At 45.4% G+C, this 15,538-nt stretch overlaps 1 protein-coding gene and 1 long non-coding RNA gene across 7 annotated transcripts in view; one reads left to right on the top strand and one right to left on the bottom strand.

Annotated features, from left to right (window-relative positions):
- Nucleotides 1-1,368: 1,368 nt before the first annotated feature.
- LOC112204181 (uncharacterized) lies at nt 1,369-9,080 on the bottom strand. Its single transcript, XR_002937689.3, has 2 exons — nt 8,674-9,080; nt 1,369-8,160 (listed from the first exon to the last, which is right to left on the bottom strand). It is a non-coding gene; the product is annotated as an uncharacterized LOC112204181 (long non-coding RNA).
- A 1,016-nt stretch (nt 9,081-10,096) lies between these two features.
- RBPMS (RNA binding protein, mRNA processing factor) overlaps nt 10,097-15,538 on the top strand; it is a 190,348-nt gene continuing 184,906 nt past the window's right edge. Inside the window, exon 1 of one of the 6 annotated variants that reach the window (XM_063816993.1) lies at nt 10,097-10,711. In XM_063816993.1, coding sequence (XP_063673063.1) covers nt 10,646-10,711 — 66 coding nt within the window. In that variant the 5' untranslated portion in view covers nt 10,097-10,645. Of the gene's footprint in view, nt 10,712-10,963; nt 11,565-15,538 lie in introns of those variants that run through there. The other 5 variants (XM_001167950.7, XM_063816987.1, XM_016959306.4 and 2 more) reach the window with 5 other exon arrangements.

Consider the following 15,538-nt stretch of genomic DNA (forward strand, 5'->3'; position numbering starts at 1 on the left):
ATTTCTTGTAAGGCCTACCTTCCACAAAACGCTAGAGCATGAATACAATTTAGTTAAGTTCTTTGCCACTTTATAATAAGGATGCCCTTTCCTCCAGTTTCTTTTTTTTTTTTTTTTCAGAGAGTCTCACTCTATCACCCAGGCTGGAGCGCAGTGGCACGATCTCAGCTCATTGGAACCTCTGCCTCCTGGGTTCAGGCAATTCTCCCATCTCCGCCTCCCGAGTAGCTGGGATTACAGGTGCCTGCCATCATGCCCCGCTGATTTTTTGTATTTTTAGTAGAGATGGGGCTTCACCATGTTGACCAGGCTGGTCTCAAACTCCTGACCTTAAGTGATCCACCCACCTCGGCCTCCCAAAGTGCTGGGATTACAGGCGTGAGCCACCACACCCAGCCGCCTTTCCTCCAGTTTCTAATAGCATACTCCTTATTTCTACCTGAGACCGTAACTGGTCTTTACTGTCTATATTTCTACCAGCATCTTGTACATGACTATGTATTCTCTAAGAAGAGGCAAGTTTTCTTTACAGCTCCCCTTTTCTTTCTGATCCTTCTCCAGAATCACCTTTAATGGTCCCTTCACAGCAATCTAGGCTTGTTCTAGCATGTTCTTCAAAACTCTTCCAGCCTCAGGCTGGGCTTGGTGGCTCATGCCTGTAATCCCAGTACTTTGGGAGAACAAGGCACGAAGATCATTAGAGACCAGCCTGGGCAGCAAAGTGAGACCTCACCTTTAAAAAAAAAAAATAAATCTAGGCATGGCAGCCTACACCTGTAATCCCAGCTACTCAGGAGGCTGAGGTAGGAGGATTGCTTGAACCCAAGAGTTCAAGGCTGCAGTGAGGTATGATTGCACCACTGCACTCCAGCCTGGGTGACACAGCAAGACCCTGTCTCTATTATTATTATTATTTTTTTTTTTTAGATGGAGTCTCACTCTGTCACCCGGGCTGGAGTGCAGTGGCAAGATCTCAGCTCACTGCAACCTCTGCCTCCTGGGTTCAAGCGATTCTCCTGCCTCAGCCTCCCAAGTAACTGGGATTACAGGTGCCTACCACTATGCCCAGCTAATTTTTTGGTATTTTTAGTAGAGACAGGGTTTCACCATGTTGGCCAGGCTGGTCTCGAACTCCTGACCTCGTGATTCACCCGCCTCGGCCTCCCAAAATGCTGGGATTACAGGTGTGAGCCCCCGCACCTGGCAGACCCTATCTCTAAAAACAAAACTCTTCCAGCCTCTACCCACTACCCAGTTCCAAAGCTGCTTCCACACTTTTAGTTATTTGTTACAGCGGCAAACCGCTTCTTGGTATTAATTACTTAGTCAGCTGAGCTTGTCATAACAAAATACCACAGACCGGGTGGCTAAAACAACAGACATTTATTTCTGACAGTTATGGAGGCTGGGAAGTCCAAGATCAAGGTGCCACAAGATCAAGGTGCCAGTCAATTCATTTCCTCATGAGGACCCTCTTCCTGGCTTGCAGTCAGCCACCTTCTCACTGTGTCCTCACATGGCAGGGAGAGAAGGAGCTTTGGTTCTCGTCACACACACACACACACACACACACACACACACACACACAAACCGGGTTTTGCTGTCTCCCAGGCTGGAGTACAGTGGTACAATTATAGTTCACTGTAACCTTGAACTCCTAGGCTAAAACAATCCTTATTCCTCAGCTTTGGGAGTAGTAGTTGGGACTACAGACTCACACCAATATGCCTGGCTAATTTTTCTGTAGAGACAGGGTCCCACTATGTTGCCCAGGCTGATCTTGAACTCCTGGTCCCAAGGAAATCTCCTGCCTTGGCCTCCCAAAGTGTTGGGATGACAGGAGTGAGCCACGTGCCTGGCTAATTTATTTATTTATTCATAGAAATGGGTGTCTCACTGTGTTGTCCAGGCTGGTCTCAAACTCTTGGCTTCAAGCAATCCTCCTGCCTTGGCCTCCCGAAGTGTTGGGATTCCAGGCGTCAGCCACCACACCCAGCCTCTTCCTCCTCTTATAAGGGCACCAACCCCATTATGGGGGCCCCACACTTGTGACCTCATCTAAACCTAATTACCTCCCAAATGCCTTACCTAATACTATCACAATGGAGGTTAGGATTTTATGTGAATTTCAGAGGGACACTAGCATTCAGTCCATAATAGGTTTCACGTGAAGGCTCCACTTAGGGAAACTCTATTTCCAGGTCTACTCATGCAGTAGTTGGCAGGATTCAGCTCCTTGCTGGTTGTTGGACTGAAAACCAGTTCCTTGGTGGCTCTTGGCTGGAGGCCTTCGTTCCTTGCCACATGAGCGTCTCCATAAGGCAGGTCAAAGGCAGCAAGTGAGAGAGCAAGAGAGGGCATGTAAGACATGAGCCATCGTCTCTTTTTAAATCTAGTCTTGGAGGTGCTATCCATCACTTTTGCCACACTGTATTCCTTAAGAGCAAGTTGCAAAGTCCAGCCCACATGAAGGAAGGGATTACAGAGGGTTTGAATACCGGGAGAGAAGGATCACTGGGGTCCATTGTAGAAGCTGCCTACCCAGTGTCTTCTAGCTACATCCTTATCTTTTTTTTTCCCCCCGAGACGGAGTCTCTCTCTGTACCCCAGTCTGGAGTGCAGTGGCGCCATCTCGGCTTACCGCAAGTTCCGCCTCCCAGGTTCATGTCATTCTCCTGCCTCAGCCTCCTGAGTAGCTGGGACTACAGGTGCCCACCACCACGCCTGGCTAGTTTTTTTGTATTTTTTTTTAGTAAAGACGGGGTTTCACCATGTTAGCCAGGATGGTCTCGATCTTCTGACCTCGTGATCTGCCCACCTCAGCCTCCCAAAGTGCTGGGATTACAGGCATGAGCCACCACACCTGGGCATTTTTTTTTTTTTTTTAGAGTCAGGTTCTTGCTCTGTTGCCCAAGCTGTAGTGCAGTGGCATGATCATAATTCACTGTACCCTCAAACTCCTGGGCTCAAGTGATCTTCCTGCCTCAGCCTCCAAAATAGCTGGAATTATAGGCATGTGCCACTATGTTCAGCTAATTTTTAAATTTTTTGCAGAGGCCAGATTTGGTGGCTCATACCTGTAATCCCAGCACTTTGGGAGGCTAAGGTGGGCAGATCACTTAAGGCCAGGAGTTTGAGACCAGCCCGGCTAACATGGTGAAACCTCATCTTTACTAAAAATACAAAAATTAGCCAAGCGTGGTGGTGTGTACCTATAATCCCAGCTACCTGGGAGGCTGAGGCATGAGAATTGCTTGAACCCAGGAGACAGAGGTTTTAGTGAGCCATGATCATGCCACTGCACCCCAACCAGGTGACAGAACGAGATTCTGTCTCAAAAAAATTTTTTTCTTTCTTTTTTTCTTTTTTTTTTGCAGAGGAGTCTTGCTATGTTGCCCAAGTTGATCCCAAACTCTTGGCCTCAAGTAATCCTCCCACCTTGGCTTCCCAAAGCACTGGGATTGCAGGTGTGAGCTGCTGCACCTGTCGTTGTCTTGAACTTTACTTATGACTATGTTTTCCTGATAGTACCTGGGATTTGACTTTTGCCCCTAGGCCATTTCTTATTTTGAGAGTTTTGTCCTCTGGAGAACTAGGAATGAAAAGTAGTTTTATTTCAAATCCTGCAAGTCCTGGCTTCTTTAATTACTTCTTCTAAATTCTGATGAAAAATGGAACAGTTTCTTTTTTAGCTCACTGCACTTCTCTGGTACTATATCACAGGCATGCAAAAGGAACCATTCCACCCTTTCACCATTCTATCCAGAAATCTCCATAGCCAGATCCACATGTTCACTAGGTACCTTCTCTAGCTTTCACATAACTGCAGAGTAGTTTAGCTAATTGTTTTTCCAATACCTAAATCAATCCCCCTTTTCTCCAGCCAGCAATAACAGTATCCTCACTGTTCTTTATTTTATTTTATTTTGAGACAGAGTCTCTCTCTGTCACCCAGGCTGGAGGGCAGTGGCGCGATCGTGGCTCACTGCAACTTCCGCCTCCTGGGTTCAAGCAATTCTCCTGCCTCAGCCTCCCCAGTAGCTAGGATTACAGGCACGCGTCACCACGCCTGGCTAATTTTGGTATTTTTAGTAGAGACAGGGTTTCACCATGTTGACCAGGCTGGTCTCGAATTCCTGACCTCAGGTGATCGGCCCACCTCTGCCTCCCAAAGTGCTGGGATTATAGGTGTGAGCCACCACGCCCAGCCCCACTCACTGTTCTCTAATAGTATTTGTCAATAACAGACTCCTCAAGGTTCTTCCAGCTTCCATCCTCCACTTGATCCCAAAGCCCCTGCCATGTGTTTTAGGTTTCTATTACAGTAGGAATCACCCTGTTGATTTCTATTATCCCACTTCTAGGTATGTAATTATGTTTCAGTTATATATTGCTGTATTACAAACCACACTGAAATGTGGTGACTTAAAACAACAGCATTCACTTTTTTTTTTGCTAACAATTTTGCAATTTGGGCAGGGTTTGCTGCAGAAAGCTCATCTCTCTTCCAGATGGTATCAGCTGCGGCAGCTCAACTAGGGCTGGAGCAACCACTCTCAAGATAGTTCACTCAGAGGGCTGGCAAATTGATACTGGTTGTCTGCAGAGCTCAGCTGGGGCTGTAAGCCAAACACCTGGATTCTCCTCCATGTGGGCCTCTGATCATGATCAGAGGGAAGCCAGTGAACCTCAGAATTCTTTAGGAGGTAAAAGTCAGGGGGCTGTGGCACAACCATGTGAATACACTTAACACTACACTTAAAAATGGTTCAAATGGAAGGCTTAGGTGAAATGGTTTATGCCTGTAATCTCAGCACTTTGGGAGGCTGAGGCAGGAGGATTGCTTGAAGGCAGGAGTTTGAGACCAGCCTGGGAAAAAAATTTAAAAATTATCTGGGTGTGGTGGCAAGAGTCTGCAGTCCCAGCTGTTCGGGAAGCCGAGGCAGGAAGATTGCTTGGACCCAGGAGTTCGAGGCTGCAGTGAGTTATGATCATGCTACTGTACTCCAGCCTGAGGCTGAGGTGGGAGGATCACTTGAACCCAGGAGTCTGAGACCAGCCTGGGCAACACAGTGAAGGCCCATCTCTAAAAAAAAAAAAAAGAAAAGAAAAAAAGAAAACCCAGCCTGGTCAACATAGTGAAACCTCATCTCTACTAAAAATACAAAAATTAGCTGGACATGGTGGCACATGCCTGTAGTTCCAGCTACTCAGGAGGCTGAAGCAGGAGAATCTCTTGAACCTGGGAGGTGGAGGTTGTGGTGAGCCAAGATGGCACCATTGCACTCCAGCCTGGGCAACAGAGCAACACTCCATCTCAAAAAAAACCCCAAAAAACCAAAGTGGTTAAGAAGGTAAATTTTATGTTATGTGTCTTTTGCCACAATGATAAATTAATAAAAAAATCAGGGGAAGATGGAGAGGAGCTGGAGGTGAGCAGGCACGAGGTTAAGGGAGAGAGAGGTGTCAAGGATGACAAAAACCAATAAAATACAGCCCCTCTGGCCTCAATAACTTCTTTGGCTCAGCCGAAGGGTTAATAGACAATCACAACACACATGGTAGATACTGCAGCTTTCTGCTGCAAAGCTAACATAGGTACAAAGCCCATGCCATGCAAATCGCCTCAAAATAGACCTTTAATGTCTGCAGTTCCCAAAGGCAAACATTTAAGACATAATTATAGGTTTGGATTTCTTATGGCAAGCCTCTAAATGAACACTGCCAGAGAAACAGCAGTGAGTAGTAAAAAACTACAGGTGTATACAATATTACCCTTTCAAGGTAACCTCCAAGGTCAGGCAATATGGTAGGTAGTGTTAGGCTGGGGAGAAAGCAGACTTTTCTGGTCTTCAGCACAACTATTCCAGGATTTAAAATCCCTTGGTTACAGCGAAATTCCGTCTCAAAAAAAAAATCCCTTTGTGGTCTTATAATTCTCAGGATGCCTGGGAACTATTGCTACTGAGGAGATATTACTTTGGAATCTTTCTTTAAAGTCATAAACAAGCTGTAATTATCATTTATACCGATTGAAGGTACATTTTCCTCCCCCACACAAACTCAAACTCTTTGCCTTCAATCACAAAGTTTTATAAATAGCAAAAGTCTGTTTACAGATTTTCCTTGAGTTTTATTGGTAATACATTATTGCTCTTTCAAATAACTCTAAACTATTCTTCATGAAAAGGACAAAAAGCAGGAATCTCTCTTTTCTTGACATATTATCCCAACCCCATATGTTTTTCTGAAAACACCCTAAATGTCACTCTCACCACTGACTATATAGTATAACCATCCCTGCATCAGTGTCGATTTTATTGTCTGATATGTCAAATTCAATGGTGTGATTTTTTTTTTTTTTTTTTTTTTTTGAGATGGAGTCTCGCTCTGTCGCCCAGGCTGGAGTGCAGTGGTGTGATCTTGGTTCACAGCAATCTCTGCCTCTCGGGTTCAAGCAATTCTCCTGCCTCAGCCTCCCGAGTAGCTGGGACTACAGGCACCCACCACCACGCCTGGCTAATTTTTGTATTTTCAAAAATGGGGTTTCACCATGCCAGGCTGGTCTCAAACTCCTGACCTCAGGTGATCTGCCCACCTTGGCCTCCCAAAGTGCTAGGATTACAGGCATGAGGCACTGTGCCCAGCCTCAATGGTGGGATTTTATCTTTTACTGTTTGAAACCTTATCAGTTGTTCCATTCTGCACAAGGTCTCTATCTAGGGTCCCCCCTGCAAAATCATGACTAAAGACCACTGCCAGGCTGGTGGCTCATGCCTGTAATCCCAGCATTTTGGGAGGCTGAGGTGGGTGGATCACCTGAGTTTGGGAGTTCAATACCAACCAGCCTGGCCAACATGAGGAAACTCTGTCTCTACTAAAAATACAAAAACATTAGCCAGGTGTGGTTGTGTGCACCTGTAGTCCCAGCTACTGAGGAAGCTGATGCAGGAGAATTGCTTGAACAGTTCTCACCTGGGCGAGACATTTGCTTAAACAATGTCACCTGGGCCACAGAGCGAGACTCAGAAAACAAAAAACAAAACAAAAAAAACACTGCCAAGACCCTGCCTAATGCCATTGCTGTGACTATCTGTTCTAAGACATCTCCACTGATTTACTCCTTCCTGCTGGATCTTGGAAAAATCCAGTAATAACATTCAGGCCTGAGAATCAGTAACCCATCAGACTTAAAATGCTCATTTATTAAAAAATAACTGAGTGCCTCCTATGTGTTGGGCACTGTCTAGATGCTGGGAATACAACAGTGAATAAGCCAGACAAGGATCCTCTCCTGGAACTTATTTTTGTTTGTGACAGAGTTTCACTCTTGTTGCCCAAGCTGGAGTGCAATGGTGCAATCTCAGCTAACTGCAACCTCTGCCTCCCGGGTTCAAGCAATTCTCCTGCCTCAGCCTCCCAAGTAGCTGCTATTATAGGCGTGCGCCACCACACCCAGCTAATTTTTTGTATTTTTAGTAGAAACGGGGTTTCACCATGTTAGCCAGGCTGGTCTTGAACTCCTGACATCAGGTGTTGGGCTCACCTCGGCCTCCCAAAGTGCTGGGATTACAGGCATGAGCCACCGTGCCCCACCTGGAACTTATTTTTGTTTCTTATCCCAGAGATTTTTGACTTTTAACAATGGACAAAGTCCTGGCTTGGCTTAAAGACAAAGAAATCAGATTCTTTATTTGGAATTAAGCCATGCTTCCCTGGGTGGGGATAGGAGAGGTTCTCCGGGCATCCTGATATCACACAACATAGTCCACCTGCTCCTAAGTGAGGTCTGAGTGGAACTATTGACTACATTGTCATTTTTGTTGGGCCCATGCCAGGCTCCAAGAAGACCATGCCCTTCTGTGGAGTATGCTCCATGACAGGCAAGAATGGCCAAAGACACGGTGCTAGCATCATGGGCCACCACGGGGTCCTAAGACCACCACTCAGCTATTATTGCTCGGGAAGACATTGCCCCCTCGTGGTTCCTCATGTAATTGAGGGAAGCTGGCAGTGCAAAGGGCTGCCAGTTAAGGCAATCAATACATCCAAACACGTGCAAAGTTTCCAGATTCACTGTAGCCTTGTCTCTTCTGAATGTCTTGGGTTGCAGTTTCAATAGACTTGGTTTATTTTCATCCAGGATACATGTTTGTTCCCCTTAGAGAGAAATCACATTATGACAGCAATTAAAAAAACATGTTTTCCCTATGGAAATCTTCCTGTTTCAAAATTTCCAAACCCCTAAGATAAATCCAATATGTAAATCCAAGTATCACTACTGTTTTTCTCCTCATAATGCCCTTAAAGCAAATATTTTCCTTGCTTTCTATAATCGGAAAGAGGATTCTGAGAGTATCTTGGCTCCATACCACTTTATTTTTTTGTCTTTTCTCTTTTTCCCCCCTGTGGAGAACAGGGTCTCACTATGTTGCCCAGGCAGGTCTTGAACTCCTGGGCTCAAGCAATCCTCTTTCCTCTATCTCCTTAAGTGCTGAGATTCCAAGTGTGAGCCACCATACCACTTCAAACTCCCTAAAGGGAGGGTCCTTATCTGCAACTCCCACAGCCACCCCCACCCTATCCCCAGCAGCACTTAAACCAAGTATAAAGAATGTCTGGTGGGGGGTGGGGAGAAACAGTTAAGCAAATACTGTAGTTGGAAACTGTTACCGGTGCAAGACAGGAGCAGCAGGCTGGGATGGAGAATTCCTGGGAGGAAGAAGTGGGGCAGAACCCACTGATATATGGAGTTCCACATTTATACCTTTGTAGCAGTCAAATCTAAGAGTTTAACACGGTGGCTCCACGTTGTAATCCCATCAGTTTGGGAGGCCAAAAGCGGGAGGATCACTTGAGGCCAGGAGCTCGAGATCAGCCTGAGCAACAAAGTGAGACCCTCATTTTTCTTAAAAAAACAAAACAAAAAAACAAAAAACCGTAAGCTTAAACGATCGAGTATTGGAAAAGCTTTCTAAGGCCCTGGAAAAACAGAAGTTTTCTTAATAATAATGTTAGCTTCCATGTATTGTAAACCTAAACGAAGCAAGAATAAATGCTGGGTGCTGTATATGGCTCTATCAACCTATAATCACCTCGAAAACTCGAGGAGACACATTCAGCTGCTCCCATTTCACGGATGAGGAAACAAGTACGCAATCCTGAAGCTGGTGCAAAGCCCAGGCCCCCTTTCTTTTTCAAGCGTGCTTCCAGCCTCTGAAGTTCCTCCGTACGGACCCCCAGCTCTGCCTGCAATAAGGAATATTCACTTTGCCAACAAATATTTATTGAGTGCCTGCTATATACCCCTTAGCCCGTTTAAATAGCCGTGGGATTAAAAAGATAAATAGGGCAGGATTTTTTTTTTTTTCTTCCAGGAAGGAGCTTTCTGAAGGGTGAGGGAGAGGCCAGGTAAACAATCCCAGAACAGTCTGGTGAGAGTTGGGAGAGGAGTCGGGGGGCCGCGGGACGCTCAGGAAGCGAAGCGGGGAAGGCTCCGGGCGCATCGCAGGACCCGCGCTGGAGATGGGTTTGAAGCCCTGTCCTGAAAAAGCCGGCCCGGAGTGGGCTGTCCCCGGTGTCCCTCGAGTTCTCATCCTGTCATTCAAGCAGCAGGGGAAGAACCGGGTCTGGCTCGGGAAGGGTGGGCTTAGGGCCAGGGGTGCAAATCCCTCGGTAAAAGCCGGCAAACTAAAAGTCGCACTCATCCCAGCTCCCGGTCCAGGCCCCGGCGGGGCAGGGTCCCCGAAGTCCCGGGGCGCGCAGACGCCGGGGCCCCCGGGGGCCAAGGGAACGGCGGGACCCGACCTCCCTGCCCTCGGCCTCCCGGGCCCTCGCCCTCCGACCAGCCGCCGAGTCGGGGGCTGGGGTCGCCGCTTCCGCCCGCGGGCCGCTGCCCCTCCCCGGCGCGCGCCATCCGGCCGCCGGCCCCTCCTCCCGCGGGGGGCTCCGTCCCGCGCCCCGTCCCTCCGGGCTGCAGCCCGCAGCCCACGTCCAGGGAGGGCGGAGGGAGGAGGAGAGGCGCGGAGAGGAGGGAGGGGAGAGGGGAGGGGAGGGAGGAAGGCGAGAGAAAGGGAGCTGCTTCCATCCCGGACTTCCCAGAGCCTGCCTGGAGCGCGCACTCAGCGGCTCTCGGGTCCCAGCGTCCCAGCCGCGGCCCGCGCCCCTCCGCCCCGCTCCTCCTCCTCCTCTTCCTCCTCCTCTCTAGGCACCCCCGTCCCCTCCTTCCAGCGGCTGCAGCCCCCAGCCCCAACTCTCCGCGCTTACTCCTGGGACGCGCGTCCTCGCCCCATCCTTTGCTTCCTTCCTTCCTTCCTTCTTCCTTCCTCCCCTGGCTCCCGCCCTCCCTCTCCAGGTCGCCCTCCCGGGGCCCGATTGTCTCGGTGCCCCGCTCCCGGCCCGCGCCCTGCCCCGTCTCTCCCTTGCACTTCCTGAGTCGCCCGCCGCCGCCGTCGCAGACTCGCCGCGGGAGCCCCAGCCCAGCCCGAGCCCGACAGCCACTGCCCCGGCTCCAGCTCCAGCCCCACAGCCCGCGGCGCCAGCCCGAGGGAGCCCCGGCGCCCGGGGAAGGCTCCAGTGGGCTAGCGCGCCCTCGCCCAGCCCCGCGCCCCAGCCCTGCCCGGCCCGGCGAGGAAGGACCGGGAAGATGAACAACGGCGGCAAAGCCGAGAAGGAGAACACCCCGAGCGAGGCCAACCTTCAGGAGGAGGAGGTACTGGGCGGCTCGGTGTGGTGGCGGGGGCGACCCGGGACCCAGTGCGGGCGGCCGGCGGGGCGCGGGCCCGGGGCGCGGCGGTGGAAGGTTCAGGCATGGCCCGTGCCCCGGACGCAGCCCCGCAGTGTGGCCCGGGGAGGGTGGATCTCGGGAGCGTGTGTTTTTGTGTCCACGCGCGTCTGCGGGCCCCAAATTGCGTAACTCCAAGGACTTTTCGGAGACTTTTGTAAGTATAATGCTCAGCTTTGTTTGCCCGGGATTTATAAGTGGAACCGAGAGCTGACTCCTGGGTGACCTCAGATGATCGGGACTCGGAGGGTCAGGACTTAGGGCCGGGGCTGGAAATTGTGTATAGATTCAGGGTCGCGGGGGGGCAGTTTAAGGAAGAAACTCTGGGGAAAGTTCTCGTTAAAAGATACCTCTATTCCCTGCCCCCTCCCTTTCCGTGTTAAAAGTTCTTGGTGAAATATCTTTCTAGCCGAGGTTTTTTGGATTAATAGATAACTCATCAGCCACATTCTTCTCTGCTGAGTCAAAGACCCCGAACCTGGGCGGTGAACGCTTGTGATTTTAGGGGCCGTGCAGCTGAGGGGAGCAGAGTAAGAGGGTTAAAAACGCAGCAATTCACCAAATGCTCATCGAGGGTATTTTCATAGGACTTTGACTTCTGAGCATGCATTTTAGGTGGTGCGTCCGTAATCATGATGAAAGTGTTGTGACTGCAGAACGTTCCTTCGGTGGAAACAAAATTGAGTAGATGTGGTCAGAAGGGGAGTCGGACTCAGGAACAAACGTTTCAGAATTCAGTAGGATATTTGTGGTATCCTACCAAATGACTCTGTTTTTGCAGGTACGTTATCTGGAGTCCAAGAAATTATTTCTGGCGTACTTCTTAACATCCCACACAGTTGAGTTCTTAAACATTCTAGAGGAACTTGAGAGTGTGTGTAGATGCAGGAAAGTGCACGTCTCAATATGACCCGAAAAGATTCACACAAGTATTGCATCCTGATATAGGTGAACACAGAAGGTAAACGGATTCTAAAGCGTTAGAATGTTGAGATCATTGTTGAGACACTGTGTTGTGTGCAAACTTCAATTCTGATAGTGAAACCAAAATTGCAGAGGAATTCATTAATACATACAACTTCTCTGCACATTGTCCACTTGGAAAATGGTAACTATTTAGATGGAGAAGGTAGAGGAGCGAGACTATGCCAAACAATGCAAAATAAATAGGAGATTTTACTCGTCACCCAGTTGTATGGTAGTGAAAACCTAAATGAATTGCAGTCAGCCAAAAATTGCTTTTTCACCCGAGGACATTTTCTATTTTATTATAAAAGACTATTTGAAGAGTTGTTTACTTGCATGTTTTCTAATTACAATTGTAGGAATACTACTGGCATTTCTTTTTTCAAAGCGATGGAGAGTTGAATGATGTGTTCTGATTTTTTTTCTTGAACTTTACTGGCTGCTTTGCTATTTATTTTCCCTACCACTTAAAGAAATTTAAAAATAATGACAAGTTTGCTTTTTTAGGAATTACTATATTTAACTAATTCACTTAACCATATCAAGATAATCATCGCTTCAGAAATCTTTCTATTTCAGCTAGATGTGCAATCTATTTGCTTCTCAGGGTTAGAATATTATATGAAACCATCTTTCTTTATTCGCTCAGTTGAGAAAACTTTTTTTTTTCCCTTTTGGTAGGTAGCAAAAGAGGTTCAATGTCCTAAAAATCATACCCACATTAAAATTAAGTATAGATAAGTCACATTTTTCTGCTTGACCTCTCTTAACAGCTGCCAGGACCAAGGGATTGCCTGCCCTGTTCCTGGACGCTCCTCCGTCCTTGTGAGGTTATGTATAATAATCGCTGTATAATCGCGGGCCATTGCAGTACAGTTGCTGCCTCTTACTTGTCCTGTTATCTGACAGCGTTCCTTTTCAGGTAGGAATGGCATGTGGCTCTAGAAAGTATCGGTCTTTTTAGCAAAACACTTGTTATGTAAAAAGTAAGGGGACACGTAGGAAGATTTCAGAACCCATGTTGTCCAAGAGAGATGTCGTGTACAAAACAGTTAAGACCGTGAAGAGAGGGGGGTTTATAATGTCAGAAATTGAGGAAAAGAAACTAAGGTGGCCTGAATGATCCAGGTAATTTTGCCTTAATTTCTATCCTATTTTTGGTTTATATTTTGTTCTTGAAAAACTCTTAACCTCTTTTTTGTTTTTTTCTTTCTAACCCTGAAAGCCACAAGTAAAATAAATAGAGTATTAGGTGAGTGCCATTAATGTGCCCGGCATTACACAAAACCACTGCACTGACCCTTTCCCTGCCCACCCATTGTATCAGCAACTTGCTCTTAAGCACATTTAAAAACCTTGGCGGTGGACTCCAGTAAACAGAACACACACATACAACATAGATATGTACACGTAATGACGAGAGGAAAAATGTGTTTCGTTGTAATTTCTGGTGGCCATTGAACTGACATGGAAAAATGAGTCCAATCATCATTAAGGGGAAATAATTTATTTCACAGATCATGAGGGTGGTTTGGGCTTTCTCCACATTGTAGAATCCAAGTTTGTTTTTTTCTGTGTTTCTAGTTTCGAAACGAATTCCTTCTATCAATCAGTGTATTTTAGCTTCTTTTGAGAGTTTCTAATGCTTAGCCTGAAATAATTGTGCTGAAATGCCTCTTTGGTTCTAATTGTAGAATGAACAGTTCAGGATCTAGGAGTATTTTTGCAGCTTTTAAGGGTTGGAAGTTTTTGAGAACTTTGGCAGAACATGTATTAATACTTCTACTTTGGATAGCATTGAAAACTTTGAGGAAAAATAATTTAGGATTTGGCTAGCCAGTTGTGTAAGAGAGATGATACATTTAACTTTCCGATTTTTAATGTATTATTACATTAAATACATGTGTAATACACGTACAATGTATTATACGTGTGTGTTCCCTAAGCAAGTTGTCCTGTAAAGACTAACCAGTTGTCAAAATCTCACTGAGATTTTTAAGGTTTGTTTATATATGTTTAGAGTATCATATCATTTCTTATATTTTACAATTGATAAAATGATTCCTAGAATTTCTCTAATTGTGCAATCAGACTTTATAAAAATTGATACATAATAGATCCATAATTATTTGTCTTACCTAATCAGTTATAATTGATGAGTTTAAAGTATTTTCAAATATATCAAGACCTTTTCTGTCTTATAGCTTATAACTTATAGCTATAGCTATAAGCTAACTTATAACTTATAGCTTGTAACTTATTTGTTGGTCACTGAATTTTCAAAATAGAAATTTAGATTAAATATGTGATTTGGTTCTTATTTCTACTTTTATCCATGTCATTGAGTACTTTTCAGGCTGATTATAAAACATCTTTAAAAGGCCTTTTATTATATTGAAGCACTGGTGTTAATTTCTCCTTAAATTGCTTTGAATTGACTTGTACTTATAATAAAACTAAAAAAGCAAAAAACGTGGAAGTGTTGGAATATTGATCAAAAAGATGTGCAGAAATCATACAAAGTCAGTTCTTCCGAGGTTAATACAAACCTTTACATTGCATTCCTTTTAAAGTGCTAATTTTGCCAAAATATTGGGGTTGTAAAGAAAATTATTTCTTACAGTTGCTGCAGAGGGTAATGTCAGTTTGATGTGGCAACCTCAAATTTTCATTGAGCATTAAAGTCAATCTACATTGTGACTTCAGGAAAGTACAGAATGGTTTTATACAATTTAACCAAGATTGGGGATCTCTGTTATTCCAAGTTCAATCCAATGCAATAAACATATATTTCAGTTGTAGAATAGGATTTGGTGACAACTGATGCTCCATGACCCCTGTCAATATGGCATGCACTTTTGAGTTATTTTTCCAGTAGCGGTTTAAACATTTCCCTGATAAACCCTTGTGTGCATCTGCAGTCTTCTTCATTTCCAGTGGCATTTAGTTTTCAGATGGGTAGTTTGGAAGGGGTGGAAGTTCTCTTCTGGAGATGCTTTCACATGATTTTCGTAGGTTCATGTTAATTTTTGCTTTAAGGATAAAAGTGTTCAGTGCTGGTGACAAGGCAATAAAGTGGGTACTTTTGTGCAGAGCAGTGGTGATGTAAATTAGTGTAGCTTTTCAGAAAGGAGTGACACTATCAAAATGTGTTCAGGCCCTTTGATTTAGTACCTTTATTTTTAGAAATTTACCCTAAGAAAATGGTATCATAAAGATTTATATATAGGAATGATTTTTGCAGTGACTTATGACAGTGACAATTCAGAGGCACTCTATCTAACTGGGAAACTGCTAACTAAATCATTGTATAATTCTGGAAGGGGAATATTGTGCAACCACTAAAGGCTCCGTTTTTAAAGAGAAAAATACATGGATTATAAAATATGTATTATATATAAATTCATATTTATTATGTATTATACATATGTGGTTATATACTATTCTCTGTGTTCTGGAGGTTAGAAACCTGAAGTCAAGGTGTTGGCAGGGTCACCGTGCTCTCTAAAGGCTGGAGAGGAGAACCTGTCCTTACCTCTTTGAGCTTCAGTGGCTCCAGACATTCTGAAGACTATATTTTTATTCTCATGTTGTAATATTAAATGAAAAGAACTGATTTTAAAGTTTTATACTATGTGATGCCAGTTCTCAAATAAATGTATATTCATCCATAAAACCAAACATTAATTGTATCTGATTGGTGGATTACAGATCATTGCTATTTACTTTCTGATGCCTTTCGGTGTTTAAGTTTTCGAAAATGACCATGTGAACAAAAAGAATTAAATG

Source organism: Pan troglodytes, chromosome 7 (assembly GCF_028858775.2).
Source record: "Pan troglodytes isolate AG18354 chromosome 7, NHGRI_mPanTro3-v2.0_pri, whole genome shotgun sequence".
NCBI lineage: Eukaryota > Metazoa > Chordata > Mammalia > Primates > Hominidae > Pan > Pan troglodytes.